Source organism: Candoia aspera, chromosome 7, assembly GCF_035149785.1.
Source record: "Candoia aspera isolate rCanAsp1 chromosome 7, rCanAsp1.hap2, whole genome shotgun sequence".
NCBI lineage: Eukaryota > Metazoa > Chordata > Lepidosauria > Squamata > Boidae > Candoia > Candoia aspera.
This window is the reverse complement of record NC_086159.1, coordinates 38,825,031-38,845,095: the sequence shown is the minus strand read 5'-3', so window position 1 is coordinate 38,845,095 and position 20,065 is coordinate 38,825,031. Positions and strand designations below refer to the sequence as shown.

Below are 20,065 nucleotides of genomic sequence, written 5' to 3'. Positions count from 1 at the left end.
TACTATAGTTATATCAGCTAAAAAAACCACCAACTGTTCTTAGTTGATATAACAATAAGATTCTTACCAGATTTATAACACATTTCCTTTATTGCCTTTTCTTCTTCTATATCTTCTGGTGTCTTTGACAACAAATAAGACGCATCTGTATGGAGCAATTTTAAAAGTTACTTCTAAATAAAACTCTTTCCAGGCTTCTTCCTGTTCTATATAAAGCAAATCTGAATTGCATTTACATATATAATACAAAATACAATATTTTTTTACTGACTGAATAGGATTGCTTTAAAAGGGAAATACTAGATTATTTTTTTTCCTAAAGAATCCCTGTTCTCCATTTTCATTCTTTCCTACCCAACTGAAGGTGGGAAAAAAGTTACGTGAAGAGGCTCACAATTATCAGGATAATTGTCCCCCCCAAAAAACCAGAGTTGGAATAAATTTACTGTGGGACAAGAAGCTAGCAAAAAAATTAAAATACTGAGTTTGAAAGAGGGTCAGATCTTGCCAGGGGTTGCAAAGGAAAACATTCCGGTGGCGGGGGGGGGGGACTCATGTGAGAAAAATCTTCCCCATGGAGAAGGAGTTGCACACTGGCTTGGAATGTTGCTGACCATTCCATTCTAGGCCTCACTCTCTCCGAGTCATATGTCCCAAACTAGATTGTATATACCTGGCCCTACGGTTTCCAGTGCACACATACACACAAAGGCACAATACAGGTGGAAAGCAGAAACACATACACACATAATGTCATTTTGTTATATGGAAGAACACACAGACTCTCTTAATGGCCACTGCTGATAAGAAGTTGGAAAGAATTCCAGAACCCATGCTTTATATGCTTTCCCTTCCATGTTATTCTTTCTAATTCAACAGAGTGTTGGAGAGAAATTATGTAAAAGGTCCTGGGATTCTGTCTTGGGATTCTGTCCATCAGTTGGATAACTCCCTGAAAGCTAACAAAACAGGACCAAATTTCCCTATGGAAAGCAGTTGGGGAGTATTTCAGAACGTTTCAACTCCTCCATTCTAAGCTACCCTCCCTCTTCCTTTCTAGCACTGTGCACCAGAATGGACCTCCTATTAAGAGGTTGGAAAGAATTACAGAAGCCATATTTTGAATGCTCTACCTATGTCATTAACATTATACATAAAGCATATATAATATGGTTTTATTTCACAAAGTCTGGATTCACAGATGAAGCAGAAGTTCTAATCCCATTTATCAACTTTTTTTTAAAAAAAAGAGCATTCAAAAGGCCATCATCTCCTTTTATTAACTGTATCTCCAAATTTAACAATAATCATTTTTTTTACATATATAGGTAAGCAAAGAAAAAGAAAAGCAAGAATACTTGTGTCACAGAGTTCAGTTTTCACTGCTCTCCAAAAGACAGTATGAACTAGATCACAGTGATCACAAGAAAGCTAACAACAATATCAGGCTCAATCTTAGCAAAGAACCTTCTTTTAAGATAAACATTGTGTAGGCAAACATGAATGTCTGAAAAAAAATATTTACATTTTTCTTCCTGTTCTTCCTCTTCTTCGTCCTCAAGATTGATGGTAATAATAAGTGGAGGATGAATAGGCCTTAATGTATTCTCCTGACCCTTTGTGGAATCTTGATTTTGAGCAGCATGCAAAATCCCTTCCTGAACTTCCCCTTGCAATGTGGAATCTATCGGAAGTAACTTTAAATTCAGTATAAAACTTTTGAATTAAAACTTGGAAGTGTTTAATAAACTTAACTCTCTCAAAAAAGCCAAAACAGTGTTTGATGGAGAATTATATTTAGAATGTGGCATTTTATCACTTGAACTGTCAACCAAATAAATAAAACAGTCAATGTTAATATTAACTTAATATTATGCAATCCTATTCACAGTGACTTGGAAGAAAATTCTTATGTGTTCAGTTGCAATAACTTTCTATTAAGCATGTGTAGGATTTCAGCCTTGGTTCACTAAGTATTCAAGACAGTTAATACATACTTATTTAATATGTTATTCTAACTGGCTTCAATGAAATTTATTGTGTTATAAGTTTAAGGTAACAGCAAAGGAGATAAAACAAAAATAAACATTAATTCTGAAAGGGAAGAAAAGATGTCTAGAAGGAAATGCCTCTTTTAAGATGCCACTTGCTTTGGCAGTTTTTAGTAGTGCTTATACTAAACAATCCATAATTTAAAAAAGAAAACAGTTGAAGAAAATATTTTAGCCTATTAATCTCATTAATCACCTAAATGTTGCATTCCTACTATCATGACTTTGTGACTATTATAGATTAGAGCTATGCAGCACTTTGGATTTGATTCCAAAAAAGGCTTTGAAGCACTCAGGGGATGGAATGTAGGTTAACTTCTTAACTCGGCCGTGTCATTTCCCACGATCACATCACAGTTGAGGATGGCCCTGATAGCCGTATTATTTACAGTCTAATCCCATGTATTTCTCCTCCAAAGTAGAAGCATCTTAAGTGAAACTCACTCCCCAAAGTACACAAAATCAATTGCATATTACAAAAGTGCAATATTAATTGGAGACATATAAGAGAGATGCACTATGCCATGGTTTATAATGACTGGATCCATGAAAAAAGCCCTCCAATTAAATGAACAAAGCCACATTAGTACTGCAATGAGTGAAAGTTCTGTCGCCTTACTGGTCAGTTATTTATTTGCCTGAAATAAAAATAGTCCTGAATTTAAGATGACACTCCTCCCCCCAAAAAGGAAGAGTAGACCACACCCATCCACACATTATACAAAAATCCTGTGCAATGCCCAGATTCCTCATTTGTGAATTTACGATTCCCATCTCCAGCTAAAAGCAATCCTCAAGTTACATGCTCATAAATATAATGTGAAAACACCTTTGAGTCCAGCTCAGCGTCTGGGTTGTCACTGTCTTCTTGTGAGATATTTTTCAATTTCCCATTCCAACCTGGAATTTCCTTATAATCTCCCATCTAAGTACTAACCACCTCAGATTCTGATTATCTTTTGAGCCCAAAGATAGATACATAGACAGACAGACATGTAGATAAAATAAAATGAAAGCAATTACAGTAGGATAGAATATAACAATTAAATGACTTGTAAGGTAGTCCTTGTTTAGCAACTGCCAGCAACTCAGTCATTAAACAAATTAGTTGCTAAGTGAAAATCATATGCCCGTGACTGCGATTTTACGTCAGCTTTCCTTTGCTCTGAGCATCAGAAGGATATAATCCCAAACAGCTGGGTAAGCCCAATTAGCAGAAAAGGTTTCCAGAACAAAACTCATGAGGAAGCTGGGTAAAAAAGGCACATCTTATAGTCCTTTTCCCTCACTCTCCTATCCTTTGGAATGCTTACCCTAGCGCTGAGATAATTAGCAAAAAGAGAATTGTTTTTTTTATTATTATTATTTACATTCATTGGAGAGGAAGGGATTACAAGAGAGTAAGCAGGCACACAATGGAGAATATATATGAAAACGAATGGCTAGTGGTAGCTGTTTGCCTAGCATTTGTGGCTGCAAGCATTGAGCTGGTTAGGGTCTTGTCAGTGACAGGCAGCAGCTAATGTCTAATCTAATTAAAGCCACAGAGCTGAACTTGTTAACTTCCTGTTAGCACGTTTTAGAGATACACTGCAAAGAAAAGCAGCACAGAAAGAGATAGCCTGTTTAGGCAATCTTTCCACTCTGCAAGGAGGGTGGAAAAAGAAAAACTGGTCAGGCACAGAACAATGCATACATGCTAACTGACTGTAATGACGAACAGGTAACTGTGAGAGACATGCTGCAAAGGTCAAAAATGTGGGCATTGGTCACAAAGTTACTTTTTCATCACCATCGTAACTGCAAACAGTCACTGCCTGAGGTAGTTGCTAAATGAGGACGATCTGTATTGTAAACAGATCTGTAAGAGAGTTCTATCTGGCGGGGTCCAGGAAGTGCACCTTCTCTGCAGTGGTGCCCGCCCTTTGGAACATTCTTCCCCCAGAGATAAGGCAGATTCCATCTCTTGTGGCTTTTCGTAAACAACTAAAAACCTGGTTTTGCCACCTCGCTTGGGGTGGGAGGGGGAATAATCACCCCTGGATATGGTTAGCACCCTAAATGGCCTCTTAGATATACGTGAGCGATTTTCCAACTAGTCTTGTCATCTGGATTTCAGATTGTATTTATTTACATATTATTTTTGTATTTATATTTGTATGGTATTTTAATGTTTTATCCTGGTTGTATACTGCCCAGAGTCCCCCCTTTGGAGGGAGATCTGTGGTAGCAAAATTTGATAAACAAACAAACAAATAAATAAAATAAACAACTCATAATTTATCTAAATTTCTAAATTTAATTATCTGTCCTCTAATATTACAGGGCATGCCATAAATCTGACAGCTTTAAGTATAACATTTCATTTGTTTATTTATTTATTTATTGAATTTGTATGCCACATGACTCCCAATGACTCTTGGTGGCTCATAAGTAAAACTACTATAGCCAAAAAGTATGAGAAAACATACAATTTGCAACAGGGGAAAAAAAACTCTGTAAAAAGACCAGTACAGCAGCAAAAACAGGGCAGAGCTAGGACAAAAAAGTCATCAATAACCACTAATTAAAATAAATTGCCTGTAAAACACAGTGTTCTATCTACAAAATCAGTTGATATCCCATCTGCATATAACAGTCGCTTTTTACATACAAAAAACATGCTCATCCATAGAATCACCCAAACCTGAACCCCAGCTTTTAAGAAGAAACAGACAAAACAAAATGAAGAAACAAGAGGAGGAGGAGGAGGAGAGCAAAAGAACCAAGATGGAGGTGGTATGATAGAAAAGAGTAGTTGCACTTGGAAGCAAAAGAAAAAAGAAAGGTGGGAACTAAACTGTGTGGAGGTACGGCAAAAAGAAGACATAAAGGGATGGTAAAGGGGAAGAATTAAAACATCAGGCATTAATTCCCAAGTTCTTACTAGGCTAACCTGCAAGCACATCCTTAGAAGTGATCCTTTATTTCTGGGGAAGGCAAGGTGACACCCTCTCCCCAGTCACAAATCATAATGGGGTGGGAAGAGAGACCCTTCTCATCACATAAATATGGCACTCTTTTTGCAATCAGTTTCCTGAAATGTTTGCACCCAATTAATACATGCATCAAAGCTTTCCTTTCCTTGAGTTTCTACGACTCTGGGCAATCCGAAATCTTTTGCCTTTATCATGATCTAAACCTGTTTTATTTAGGCAGGGCACGTCCTTCTCCATCATCTCCCTGTCTAGCTAAAGCTAATTTGAAGGAAATGACTTTTCTTTCTAAAACCCAATTCACATGGACTCCATTGAGAATAACAATAACATTAACAATAACAATAACTCTCATGCAATTTGCAGGAGATAGATAGATAGATAGATAGATAGATAGATAGATAGATAGATAGATAGATAGATAGATATACATACATTCACACGTATATACACACATGTACACATACACACACACACACACACACACATATATATATATGGCATATTCCATATGTAGGTCTTTCTTGCAATATTCAGATTGCCTTTTTTATTAAAGCACAACTTTTTCCACATGTATTTTTTTCCATACAGAAAATAACATTATATTGGAACCATACTTTTAGTATTGCCATAAAATGCACTATTTATCTTTTGATCATTTTATAAACATTTACACCATTTTTTTTAAAGGCAAAAAAGAAGTTCCTACATTATGCAGCACATCAGTTATTCATATTGCCTCTCATCCCCACTTCCTCTGAATGTTCATCCAGAAAGAGTGCTGAATACTTAATGTCTCTTTGCAATATTTAGTTTAGGCAGGCACTCTGGAATATAAAAGCACTGTTCCAGACAACGTAATTCCAAAAGTATATTCTCTTCATGGAATCTCATAAACTGTTTTTTCCCCATAAAATAGCTTGGAGAACTCTACCAGATCAGGCAAAATTAGTTTAAGCATCCTAGAACCCTGGCTGATGGGTGTAATTTAAAGTATCAGTAGCAGCAGCAAAGTGACAGTGAGGCCAATTGATATTGACTCTCTGTTCTAAAGAGCAACTGTATGAAAGTTCCCAAAGATAACTGCTTTGAATAAAAGGACAGCGTAGATTGCACCAAGATACACTCACCAAAGAATGCCAAATGTTACAAGACTGTTGTTAGATGAGCAGAATCCTGATTTTTAGATAGGTGATCATATAAATTGGATGGAAGGATTGATAGATATTTTAAAAATCTGAATGTAGAGAAGTGAATTCCAGATTTAAGAAAGTCCCAGTTCCCATTAACTTTAATGCTGCTATTTGCAAAATAATTAACAGTTTTAAGGGGCTGAAATATGGTTAGTGGGAGGAAAACTGATTTTATAATATGCTATGAGAATAGCCTTAAAAAACAAAGATTGGCCCCATTCTAATCAGATTATGAATAAGACCTTTGACTCAATACATAAAAACCAATTTCTTGTATGATGTTGCTCATTAATGATAATAGCAGAACGTGAAACATATGCAATTGCCTTTATTTCAGTTCCCAGAATATGGAAAAGATACTCACCATTACTAGGGGGCAAAAAAAGTCCATTGATATTACGAGGTTTCCTGTGATGGAAGACACAACTGATCCTCACACAGCCTAAAGGCTGTGTTTCCCAGAAACATGAGATGCTGTTGTATTTTTGCTATACAAGAAAGCATGGATGGTTCCATATTTAATGATACAATAGAAACTGTCAGGAATAAAATTCTGCAATCCATAATCTAAACTATGAAGAATAGAAACGGAACAAAGCATTCAAAAAAGGCTTTGCCTCCTAACATTTGAAGTAGAAATCCATTGCTATTGACTATGTGACCTTGCTGAAATTGTTTGGACTACTTTTCAAAACTACAGATTTGATTGGCATCAAATAGGTATCAAAAACCAATTAGGATTCTGGTTTATTATATGTCCTACAGTTGCTGCACAAAGAGTCTTCACTGTTTGGAAGGACTGTTTTATATCTCCCACTACACCACTGAATATTAAAATTTAAACTACATCCAAAAATGTAGTTTAAACAGCTACAAGACCTTCTTTTTATACCGCTGTATGTGTTGATGAAAATTTTAAAATAAGGAAACAGTATTAGTACCTATTTTTCTTCCATTAATATATTTGCATCAAAACTATAGGTAGCATCTGGAAAGAAAATATTTTCCTAGTATCCTTTAAAACAAAGTAAGTATAAGCCAGAATCCAGTGAAGTTACAAAGAACAGTTTGCCATTAAGTTTAATAAGGGAAAAGGTAGTTCATTGTGCTTCTTGGCAGCCACTTCAGTATAAAAATGTTCCACTATCAGCAGAATAGATTATGCGAACAGAAAACCAAATTAAAGTACAAATGGAGAGTTACTTAAAATTCAGTGAGTTTTATTGGTTTTCTAAGCTTAGTATAAAGTGTGAATCACTGTGATTTTTAGCTGATGAAACCTTTGTGTGACTGGATATCACAAGAACATTGTAGTTCTTAAATGTGGAACTACAATACCATATTTTCAGTAACGGAAGTTAGAAATAGCTGATGGATTCATACAATAGATCTATTTCAAGACAGATCACTTCAAAAGCTTGTCATTTCTACCTGTATTTCCATATGCCTAAATTTACAAAGTTGATGGGAACATCTTCCCTCTCTCCATAATGAGCACACAATGTCACTGCCAATGGCCTTTTCACAGTGACGGAACCGGCACTTTGATCCCTGGATATAGAAAAAAGAGAGGTTTGAAAATTTGGCTACATAACATTTCTTCTATTTAAATATTTTAGACCATTTTTCAGATTACAAAACTACTAAAACAACTAATTTTAAAATAATAATCAAACAAAAGACCAGCAAAACAGCAAAACCCAGCAGAACTAATACAACTTGTCAAAAAATCCATTTTAATTATCCACTAGAAAACCTGTGTAAATAGAGAGATGATTTAGTGTTGGAAAAGCACTGTGTCAGACTCCGCAATCAAATGATTGCTGAATCATCTGATTGTGTTCATCTGCAATGATGAGACAATGTGTGTAAAGAAAGAAGATGGGAGGGGGAAATTTTAATTGAGAGGTTTTGGTGGGAACTTTTCAATTGCAGCTTTCTCTTGTTCTGTGCACTTGTTCTTAATAAACCTGAATTCTGCATATATCAATTGTGCATGAGTTGGGTCAATATTGGAACTAAGGGTGCCAGTTCTTACATAAGTTCTTATATAAAGCTGCAATTGAAAAAAAAGATTTTAACTTTTCCAGGAGAAGTTTGGATTATCCGAGGAAAGTTAATTGCTGAGCTCTCCAGAATCCAACTGTGACAGAATGGAGGGTGCATACTATTCAAGGATGGATTGTATCTGGGTTCAAAGAAAATGGAGAGAACCCAGAAGTGGGACATTTGGCTACCATGTCTATTGGGGGGTCTGAGAAGGACTTGATTCCAGAACCATACTGTGACCTGGGGGAGGTGTTTGGGGAAGCTGAATGTGATCAATTACCTCCCCACCAGAAAACAGACTGTGCCATTGAAATTAAACCAGGGCAAAGCTTCCCAAACCCAAAATGTATTCCATGTCGTTGAAGGAACAAGAAGTACTGAGGGAATTTATAGATAAGAATCTGGTGTGGGTTTTATTCAGCCCACCAATTCTCCAGTGGCTGCTTCTGTGTTGTTTAGGACAAAGAAGAATGGCTCCTTATGGTTATGCACTGATTACCAGGGTTTAAATGCCATTTGCACTGTCAATCAGTACCCCCTTCCAATAATAAAGGACATGGTAGCCCATCTTTCAAAAGGGAAATTTTTCACGAAGCTGGATTTAAGGAAAGCTTATTTCCAAGTCTGAATCTGAGAGGGGGATGAATGGAAAACTGCCTTTAATTGCCCCCTTGGTTGTTTTGAGTACCTCGTGATGCTGTTCGGATTTAGGGCCGGGCCTGGAGTGTTTATGGAATTAATTAATGAGGTTTTACATGAATTTCTGTCAAAGGAGTATTGGTCTACTTAGATTATATTTTAATCTATTCAGAAAATGAAAGAGAGCATGTACATCTGGTCCAGAAGGTACTAACCAAGCTCAGAGAAGCCCAACTGTATGCCAAATTATCTAAATGTGAATTCCACAAGGAGCAGCTAGACTACTTAGGCTACAGGGTGTCTAGCCGTGGCATTGAAATGGATCTGGGAAAAGTGCAGGACATGGTAGTATGGGGACTGCCTTGCACTCAGAGACAACTGCAGAGTTCCCTGGGGTTTGCAAATTTCTATAGGCAGTTCATCCTAAATTTTGCCCGAATTGCCTTCCCTCTCATGGACTTATTAAAGATGAAGGGGAAGGGGGAGTTGAGAAAAGCCAAGAATCCTGGGACAGTATTGAATTGGACTGCCGAATGCCAAACTGCCTTTGATAATTTAAAATTGCTTTTTACTGCTGAGCCCATTTTAAAACACCCTGACCCCACTGAGCCCTTAATAATTCAAGTGGATGCATCAGATGTAGCGATAGGGGATGTGTTACTGGAGAAAAGTCCAAATGGCAAGTTGCACTCATGTGCCTATCTATTGTGTAAGTTCACTGAGATTGAGCGTCAGTGGCACGTGTGGGAGAAAGAAGCATTTGCAGTAAGGTGGGCTCTTTTGACTTCGAGGCATTTACTGGAGGGAGTGCAGAAACCTTTTGAGTTTTGGACTGATCACAAAAACTTAGAGGCTTTGAAGACCCCATGGAAATTGAATGCCAAACAAATTCACTGGGCTCAATTCTTCAGCCATTTCAATTTCACTTTAAAGTATCTGTCTGGGGGGAAAAAACTTTTTAGCTGATGCTCTATCCAATTTGTCACAGTATAATAGTCAGAGAGAGGAGGTGGTAGACATGGTAATTTCAGATAAACAGTTGCAGTTGGCAGTAGAAACCCACAGTCAGAAAAAGTTGGGGAAAACAGAAGCCCCAGCTGACTTGCAACAAGCGCTGAGAAAGGAATTACAAACTGACAATTAGTAACAGACTAATAAAAGTTCCTTGACTGAATTAGATGGACTATGGTGGTCGGAGGGGAAACTTTATGTCCCAGAGACTTTGCACAAGGAAGTTCTAGAGCATGGGCACGATGCTAAATCAGCTGGCCATTTTGGATTCATAAAAACTTTGCACCTGTTATGCAGGCAGTTTTGGTGGCTGAGCCTTAGACAGGATGTGAAGGACTATGTAGCCAGTTGCCCTGTTTGTGCCACATCAAAGAAGAAAGAGGGAAAACCCAAGGTCTGCTACAACTGGAAGCTAACCCTACTCAGTCCTGGAAATAGATGCCATGGATTTTATAGGGGAGTTACCTGACAACAAAAAGAAAACTGTAATTTGGGTCGTCATGGACTTATTCTCTAAGCAAGCTCATTTTATTCCTTGTGCCACCATTCCCATGGCCAGCCAGCTAGCCAAGCTGTTTATTCAACACATCTATCAATTACACAGGGTCCCTGATAGGGTAATTAGTGACCATGGTGTCCAGTTCACTTCTAAATTCTGGAAGTTGTTCCTAAAGTCAATTGGCACATCTCAGGCTCCGAGTTCAAGTCACCACCCCCAGACAGATGGGGCAATGGAACATTTGAATGCCACCTTAGAACAATTCTTAAGATGCTACATTAATTACCAACAGGATGACTGGGTAGACCTCTTGCCTTTTGCAGAAGTAGTGTACAATAATTCTGTTCATCAGAGAATGGGACTTTCTCCCTTCTGAATAGTAAATGGCCAAGAATTTGTGCTGATTCCAGAGTTGCCACAAGGGGTGCCCGAAGCTCACTCCATGAACGAGTGGGTTAAACAAATTACTGACACATGGCCAGTAATCCAGAAAGCTTTAACTGAAGCCAGAGAAAATTATAAGAAATACACCAACTGTAAAAGAACCCCAGAATGGCCATTGAAAATGGGGGGGGGGGGAAGTGTACTTGTCTACCAAATTCCTTAAATCTTTGCAGCCATCAAAGAAGCTAAGGCCAAAATTTGTAGGACCTTTCATCATTGAAAAAATAAATCCTGTCACTGTACAATTGCAACTTCCAAAGAATATGAAACGAATACACCCTGTATTTCATTGCAGCCTATTAAAACCGTTGCGAGAGTCCTCTCGCTGACATCCAGATCAGTCTCATCCTGTGCCCACAATGATTGAAGGAGAACAACATTTTGAAGTCAAGGAGATCTTGGATGCTCGTAAATTTAAAGGGGAGCTTCAGTACCTGATTCACTGGAAAAATTTCTCTGACCACAAGTGGCTGGCTAGCCGACTTGTTCATGCTCCAGAGTTGTTAAAGAAATTTCATGGCAAATACCCTAATAAGCCCAAGGACTATTCTTTCCTATCTTTCTCAGTTGTTTCCTTTCCTTTTCACAGGTATTTAATCAATTGCTTGCATAATATTGTAGTGTCTGTTGAGCATTGTTTTTTGGGAGGGGCAGTTTGTCAGACTCCACAATCAAATGATTGCTGAATCGTCTGATCGTGTTTGTCTGCAATGATGAGTCAACGCATGTCAAGAAAGAAAATGGGGGGAGGGAATTGCAAGGACTGTAAATTACTGCTGTTTGGGTTGTAAGAGGGGAGTCAAGGTCATGTTGTTGGAGACATCTGTGGCTAGCAATGCTGGCTGTTGGAAGCAGAGTGAGAAAGAGAAAGGAAGGAGGGTGTTGGGCATTGGAATGTTTTAACTGAGAGTTTTCAGTGGGAACTTTTCAATTGCAGCTTTCTCTTGTTCTGTGCACTTATTCTTAATAAACCTGAATTCTGCATATATCAATTGTGCATGAGTTGGGTCAATATTGGAACTAAGGGTGCCAGTTCTTACACACTGGATTTGAATCAAGCAGGGACATTCAATAAACAAGATATCACTATTATGCAAAGTCTCTTTCTGACCACACCCATCTATCTTCAGAAGGCAGGGAGGATGACAATACCATGTATAAAGTTTGAGCAAACATATGGAAGAAGGCAGAGCTTAGGATATCTAAATTGCAAGCAATTTACTATAGTTTGGCATTATGCTTTTGTTACTCCTGCAAAAATAGAAATAGAAATCCCAGACAATCTACAAATTAATCTATATTGTCAAGTAAGCTCAGTTACTATGCAATTTCCACTCAAGTGAACTGAATTAAATTAAGTAGTAGCTGGAAGTTCCATCATGGATAATGCCTAGATGATACAATGAACTTTCATTAACATCAACAGGAGATACTTTATTGCTATAGTGAAATATAGCATTCACAGTTCCAAAGCAAGCGAATAGGTAGAAAAAATCTTTAGAAATTCAGGGCCAAGCACAAAATCCAAATCCCACCCTCCAGATCTGGAGCTGGTGAGGATAGCATAGAATTATCCTTAACACCACATAGTAGAGTGATTTCAGAGGGCAATGAAGGAACTGGGTCCTAACAATTTTTGGATTAGCTACCAAAGCCAGAAAACTTTTAACATTGTTTAATACCTATTTTAAAAATATTATACCAAGGTCTTTCTTCTGAAACACCACAGTGGTGTTATATCCAGGTCTTTCTTCTGGACACCCATGGGAGTGGATGGAGAGCAAATGATATCATGCAAATGAAGTCATTGCACAAATTATGTGAATTACATATTGTACATTATTTGCACCATAATGTAACACAACTGATGCATTTGTGCAATGATATCATGATGTGTTTAATGCCATTGTGTCTTTTACCAGATGTCTGCATCACCCTTAAATCAAACTTGATTCTTGTTATTTCATGGACATAATCCATGCAGTTTTCTTGGCGACAATATGGAATTGCTTTATAATTGCCTTTTCCCAGGTTTCCTTGACACTTTATTCTAGATTATCATCCTAGATTTTCTGGAGATCTCCCACCCAAATACTAACCAGCTTCAACCTTGTTCAGCTTTCTGAGATCAGCCAAGGTTGGCTAGCATCAGTCTCCCCCAGCCAGCAATCATGAATGGATCTCCAAAGACACACTCACATTCACTATTTATACTGAAATCAAGGTTCAAAATTCTTCCACTCCTTTCTCTAGAGTCCACTCTCTTTTGAGCAGAAGACTTGAACAAGATCTTTCTCTTGTTTTGGTAACAGACAGACCTGACATCAGGTTTACTTTTAACCATGTGAGAACTAGCTCTCACAAAGCTAGGAGTTGTCAACTGCTGTAGGTTAGGAACTCAGATAAGTTTCTACAAGATTCCCTCTTTATATAATATTGTCTTTTATTCCTCACTAGGGCTAGAATGCCAAACTATCTCTACTTTGCACCCAGATTTCTAAGTGTATTACATGCATATACTCTGTTATAGCATAAATAGAAATGTATTCACAGGGACATTTATTTTTTTTTTAAAAAAAGAGTATGCTTTTGCATTACAGATGTCTCTGTTAAGAAAAGAATATATTACTTCTGCTGATACTTGCTACTTGTCCAGGAAGGTTTGTTTCACAATGAGAACTACTGATGGAAGATGGCTTCCTTGTAGTTGGGGATTTCTCTTGAATGGTTTGAAATGGATGCCCATTAGAGTGTCAGGAAGATAACTGAGGACAGCAATCAAAAGCAGAGGCTTCTGATTCTTTAAATAATTTTATCACTGTTTCCCAGAATGGCAGCAATCTTCCTCAATTTCAGAGGACAATTTTTACTTTCTTCTAAACCAATTTGAATGCCACATTTCCCTAGCTTCCATAAGGACTGGGATAAAATTCTCTCTCAGACTGCTAAACCTCCCCCAAAAGGATATTACATTTTATACCCCTGAAACATTTATCAGAATTTGTCTACTTTATTTTTTTATTGTCCCATTTGTTACTCTTTTATTGTCCCATTCCTTACTCTTTATTGCTCCACTCCTTACTCTTTGTTTCCCCTGCATAAACATATAGACCAGAAAATTATTCTGTCTTAAAAACAATCAACAGAGCCCACATATACTGGAAATAATTAATATACAATCTACAGCCTTAGATATAGAATAACTTTTATAAACTTCTTTACCTCAGTGGGTAAATTTAGGATCATATGCTGGTAAGTCACAGAGATGGACTCCGACAATAGGAGTAATCCAGAACCCTTATTGTATATTGCCAAAACACAGAAGCACTATATAGAGATGGAGATGGGACTTCCGTGGAGGTATGGCAAACTGAAGACAACTCTGAGAAACCAGAGCCGACAACTGCACCAAAGACCAAGGAACCGTTGAGTAAACTGGTTCCTTGGAACCTCTCCAGATAAGGAGAGGATGAGAGATCACCCACATGTGCTCCTGATGGCTGCTCCTTGTGAGGAGACTGCAGAACAGTGGTTTTCTGTGGGTCTGAGCACAGGGAGACAATGGGATCAGCCATCTTGCTGTCAACCATGGTGGAGCCTTTTAAAGGACACTAAGTTCACAAACCTCACTTTCTAACCACTGTTTGAAATTGCCTATTAACTATTATAAAGCTACTGGAGGCCTTTGGAATGACAAGTTTGAATAGTCTTTGTCAGGTGAGTTTATCTTCACCTCTGAATGAAGGAAAAAAAATTAATTATAACCTTAAGAACTTAAAGAATCTGAACTAAATAGCAAAAAGCCAATTAAGATTTTGATGAATGGTAAGGCAAAGCAGTTTATCAAATTGACCCAGTGTGGTGAAGAAATTGATAAATGGACTAAGGATCCAGATAAAATTGAAATATTGAAACTTTCACAATAAGATTTTGGAATTAATTATAAAGAACAAACAGCTTCTCATGGGGAAAAGATCTGTTTTGATTTTTGGAAGACATAATAGAGATAAGCAATTTCATGATTTAAAAACATGACAGCAGAGGGGACTAAAGATTTTAGATAGAGGAAACAAAGTACAAGCCTATAAAATGTAAAACATTGTAACAATTAAAGTATTGAAGGAGACTTTTGAAGAATGGAGTCAGAAATTAGTAGTGACAATATCAACAATGCCAGTAATGATGTCTCCTTCTATGGATAGACTATGTCCAAAGCATGTTATTGAAGAAATGACAGATGTAGAACAAATTTTATCTGACAAGATAGAGATGGTATTGAAAGTAGATTTACAACTGACAGGCCAAGAAAATGACTTAGAAAAGGTTGTTTCACTGGATTTACAAAAGAAATTGCCTGACGTTTTAAAGTTCAGAAGGGAAATACAAATGATAAACCAAGAGAATGACCTGGACATTTTTTTTTCCAATTGGATTTACAAAAGAGGCTTGTTAAAATGTGATGTGACAAAGAAGAAATGAAGACAAATCAGATCCTACAACAACTAAACTAAAGAATAAGACTGGTAGAAGTAAAAGGAAGGAATATAAAGCTACTTTATTTGATCAAGGTTAAAACAAGATATCTTGTTTCTGGGAAGCCTTTATGAACTTTTTGCTTATACCAGGACTAAAAGGATGCTTCTTTATGAATTTCTCTGTAAATAAGGGATGGAATGTGGGATAAAGAGATAATTGTTTTATGGAATGAAGAGGTAACTGTTCATAACCTTAGAGGCGGTAAAGAGTCACTATTTATTTTTATACTTGTTGTGATGAAGGTTGGAAATCACTTTTTTATATATTTCTTTTTCTCTTTATTATATTTTTTCTTCTCTTTTTCTTTCTTTTCTTTTTTCTTTTTCCTTGCACCTTTTATTCTTCCTATTCTCTTTAAGTTTAGTTTGTATTAGATTTTACTATTATAATCAAAATGATATATATATATATATGTATGTATGTATATATATATATATATATATATATATATATATATATATATGTATATATATATATATGAGATGCATGCATGCGCACGCGCTCACACACACGCACACACAAATGGTAGCCAGCTTGGAAGAATATACTAGTGCAAATTGAAAACCTGTGCAAGAATGGTAGGTTGTGGAAGAAATATACAATGTTTTCAAAAAGGGTTGTTTTTTTTTTTTAGGATCCATGGCAAAACACCATTCCTAGAAAGAAAATTAGATTGGATATGTGACAAATAAGCTAAGTTTCTTTCTAGAATTCCGTATATCCAGAGTCAGTCCAAGACATTTTGTTGCCTAAGGTGAAAGATAAGATGCTTTCTCCTGATCACATTCCATATAAAGATACTAATTAAACAAAACCATAGCAGTGGCATAATGCACACTGTAAACATGCACTATGATAGGGCTTGCCCTTTTCACATTCTTGCCTTTCTAACCATGTCAGTGAATTATGTTAGACAAATTTGCAGTGTGTAGGAACTGCGTGGGCTACCTTGAAATCAAAGAAGCAACTGCAGGAAGAGAACAGTAGTTATAAACCTAATAAAAGATCACAGAAACATTGTCTTTTTTTTCCATTAAGAATGAAAGGGGATGGTATTAATGTCTGCTGAAATTTGCTAATATCCTTGGATGGTAAATTATAAGTAATCAATGGGAACTACAAGTAGGCATCACTTTTTAGTGCTCTGAATTAAGTACCTATTGGAAGGTGTGAAATATGAATATGTTATTCATTGGGAATAAATAATAGAGCAATTTGCAGGCTTAAATAAGGGAAAAGAAACCCATGGAAATTACTGGCAGTTTTAGAAATGTGAAGAACAGACAAAGGAAGATAGATTCAAGGGAAATCTGAGGAATGCAGATTTAACTTCGAATGAAGAAAAGTTGCTGCAGCCATGGCTCAGTCTGAAATATTACTGATTGCTGGAGGAATTCCTGTTTGCTTCCAATGTGCAATAGAATTATTACTGCAAAGTCTCCAATGGTCCTTCATTCCAGGGTAATTGAGACTGCAATCTTATACACAGTGAAGGTAAGTACCACTGAACATAATCAATGATTTCCAATTAAAAAAAAAATCTGATTGTGCCTGTGACAGTCTCACCAACATTTCTTACAATTTAGAAAATTGGGTGGCACATAACAGTATAATAGATGCAATCCATTATAAATTATGCAGTATTTACCTTCGCACAGGTTGAATGAACATAGAAAAAGCAGTCATCCCCAACTTCTGTCATTTCACCTCTTGTGCTTCTACTCCACTGCCTTTAGAAAGATCTCAGCATAAAAGTTGGAATTACCAACGTGTATGGGAAGAATATTCCCTTTTGTTCTGAATACAGCTGAATTCAGGATCTAAGTTCTATTTCCTCTTAAAGGGAAACCTCCAGTTGATAGTTTTAACCAAAAGGCTTCTTATACTAATTGTAAAACAGACGGTACCTTCTCCAGGTTTGTTGAAGAGCTCACAAATTGAAAGTGGTTGCTAGACAGTGCACAAATTCAAACTTCCAGAATTTCTTTCATTGTTACCTTAGTTCTTATGACATCATCACAAAGGACATCATACGACCCCTCAAACTGGGAGTGCTCACTTATTTTCATTGCTCCTATGTGCTGGAAAACAGGAAGAAGACAGCAATTTCCACATGGTCTACTCCTCTGGTTGTCCTAACATAACATAAATGTATGAAAGAAATAGAACTCAATTAAGAGAATTTCTGAAACTCATAATTAATGCACAGAGCTGAGAATGAGACAAGAAGGAGCGTAAAGATCATCATCCTTCATATGCCAGTAACTGCCTGCTTGCCAGGATTTTAATTATTTAAACAGTTTGGTTCCTAAGCTTATCTACCATCATATCTGCTACTGACACATATATGTACAGAGCCTGCTGTTAATGGCATGTACAGCACTAAGTCTTTGAATAACTACTGATATTGCCAGAGAGTGTTGGGCAATTGGATGGATGCTTGATTGCATGAAAGTAAGTATAGTTCTTTGCTTGCTTTTTCTTTAGTGTTGTTTAAAAGCAGATCTTGGAAAGCCCATTGTTTGGGGATATTTGGGTTGAGAAAAATCATCTGTTAGAGAGAAAGGCACGGAATATTGGAAAAATATCCTAAGAATGGCCAATTGAAAAGGTTAGCTTTGAATTTTCCATGCTTGTGGGAGGTGGGGGACTTTTGAACAGTGGCAAAAATATTTACAGTAGTTATGTTGTTATTTGTTCAGTTGCTTCCGACTCTTCATGACTTCATGGACCAGCCCACGCCAGAGCTTCCTGTCGGTTGTCGCCACCCCCAGCTCTCCCAAGGTTGAATCCGTCACCTCTAGAATATCATTCATCCATCTTGTCCTTGGTTGGCCCCTCTTCCTTTTGCCTTCCACTCTCCCTAGCATCAGCATCTTTTCCAGGGTATCCTGTCTTCTCATTATGTGGCCAAAGTAGTTATGGGATCTCCTAAAACAGATTCATCCTAATGACTCATGCAGTGCAATGAACTAGATGTTCATAAAAGAAAACATGAAAATACCATGTGAGAGTAAACCAGTTGGTTTTGTTTTATTATAAAATGCATTAGTATCTGTAGGTTGCATCGGTTCTACACATGTTTAATAACATGGAGTTTATTTATTTAAATATTCATTAAATTATAGCCCAGTAGAATTAATCAGCTCTCAGTGGGTAACAATCAAGAATTAACAATAAAACTTTAGATATCATAGGGAAAAGATTATTTATAGTATGTGAAAGTAGATGCATGTCCCATCACAATATTTATGTTATTAACTTGTGAATTCACAGTTTCTTAGAAACTTTACATTTAGAGTTCAAAAACTGGCCATTATTTTTCCAAAGAAGGGAAAGCATTTGAAGAACATATTAAAATATTACTTTTCAAGGAAACTAAAGATAACCACTAATGTAGGAACTGCTGATCTAAATGTAGCTAGCTATTATATAGCAGTTACTCTGGAGATACAAAATTCTGGAATGATAAAAATTAAGCCTGTAAAATAATGTAAATATCTCTCTGTTGTATGGTAATGGTAAGAAATAATTATTAATTATTTCATTAATTATTATTATTATTATTTATTTCAAAGCAGTTTGGGGAGCAAGGTATTAATGCACAGACAGAAACTTTACAAGGAATGTTCATTAATCAGTGGCTTGACCCTTAAGACTGCTTTTATATCGTATAGAAGCCACACAGAATTTTGCAAAAGATGCTTCTGTATAATGAAGGCAGCACTTATAAATGGCTCTTCAGGTAAAACCCTAATTCTATGGAACAGCATCTCCCTGAAGGTTTGGATGGCCTCAAAACAGTGAGCCTTTCATATGGAATTGAAGACCTGGCTGTCAGGTACCTGGGTTTTCTATAGCTACTGTTTATCCTTGGATGCCCAGGGTTATATGTTGTGGGTTTTTCTGTGTTTTAATCCTTGTAAGCCACCCAGTCACATGTATAAAGAAATAAAATAAACAAAACACAGACATTTAGGTACTATAAAGCAGGGTTTACAAATCAGTATTGCACATTTCTGGTGTTGGAAAGAACGAGTGCAGAAATTCACATTGCTGTTCCTGAACTACAGTTCAACTGCTAGACATACCACCTTTGGGCTGCAAAGATCTGAACAACCACTGGATGGCAGGAAAGAACATGCTTTGTATCTTTATGCTGCCATCAAGTGGTTATTTGGATTTTTTTTTCATTGTATCAAATGTCAATGTATCAAACAATGATACAATATCAAATGCAAGCACTGAATTCTAAAAATAAGGTATACTCGTCACTGGCAAATGACTGTAGAGTAATTGGCTGCTCCCAAATATTTAAAGCAATTGGAGAATGATTCCGTATGGCACAATATCTTGATCTCAGAAAAGCTAACGTTCTGTTTTCAGTACAGAACACAATAAAAATGGTTTTATTGCAAGGTATCTGAATTTTTTTTAAAAAAAATCCTCCCTCTTTTTTTCAAAGGTTACTAATCTTCGATTGCGCGAAATACATTCTTTATGAATTCTTAATATGAATCCTTTTTTAAAAAACATCTGAAATGTTTGAGGGTTAAACAACGAAGATCGGGGTCAGCTCTCATGAAAAGAAATCGCCTCTCCCAATTCAGCAAGTAAATCACTCAGAAGCGTGCCGAGCCTGCTTCTACCAGCCCCTGGACTACATTT

At 36.8% G+C, this 20,065-nt stretch overlaps 1 protein-coding gene across 1 annotated transcript in view; it reads right to left on the bottom strand.

Moving 5' to 3' along the window:
* Positions 1-17,099, bottom strand: part of C7H12orf50 (chromosome 7 C12orf50 homolog) — a 31,478-nt gene extending 14,379 nt beyond the window's left edge. Inside the window, exons 1-5 of the mRNA XM_063308910.1 lie at positions 17,046-17,099; positions 7,651-7,770; positions 6,584-6,707; positions 1,526-1,684; positions 68-145 (exon numbers count right to left, since the gene is read on the bottom strand). Coding sequence (XP_063164980.1) covers positions 68-145; positions 1,526-1,684; positions 6,584-6,707; positions 7,651-7,770; positions 17,046-17,099 — 535 coding nt within the window. The remainder of the gene's footprint in view (positions 1-67; positions 146-1,525; positions 1,685-6,583; positions 6,708-7,650; positions 7,771-17,045) is intronic.
* Positions 17,100-20,065: the final 2,966 nt, after the last annotated feature.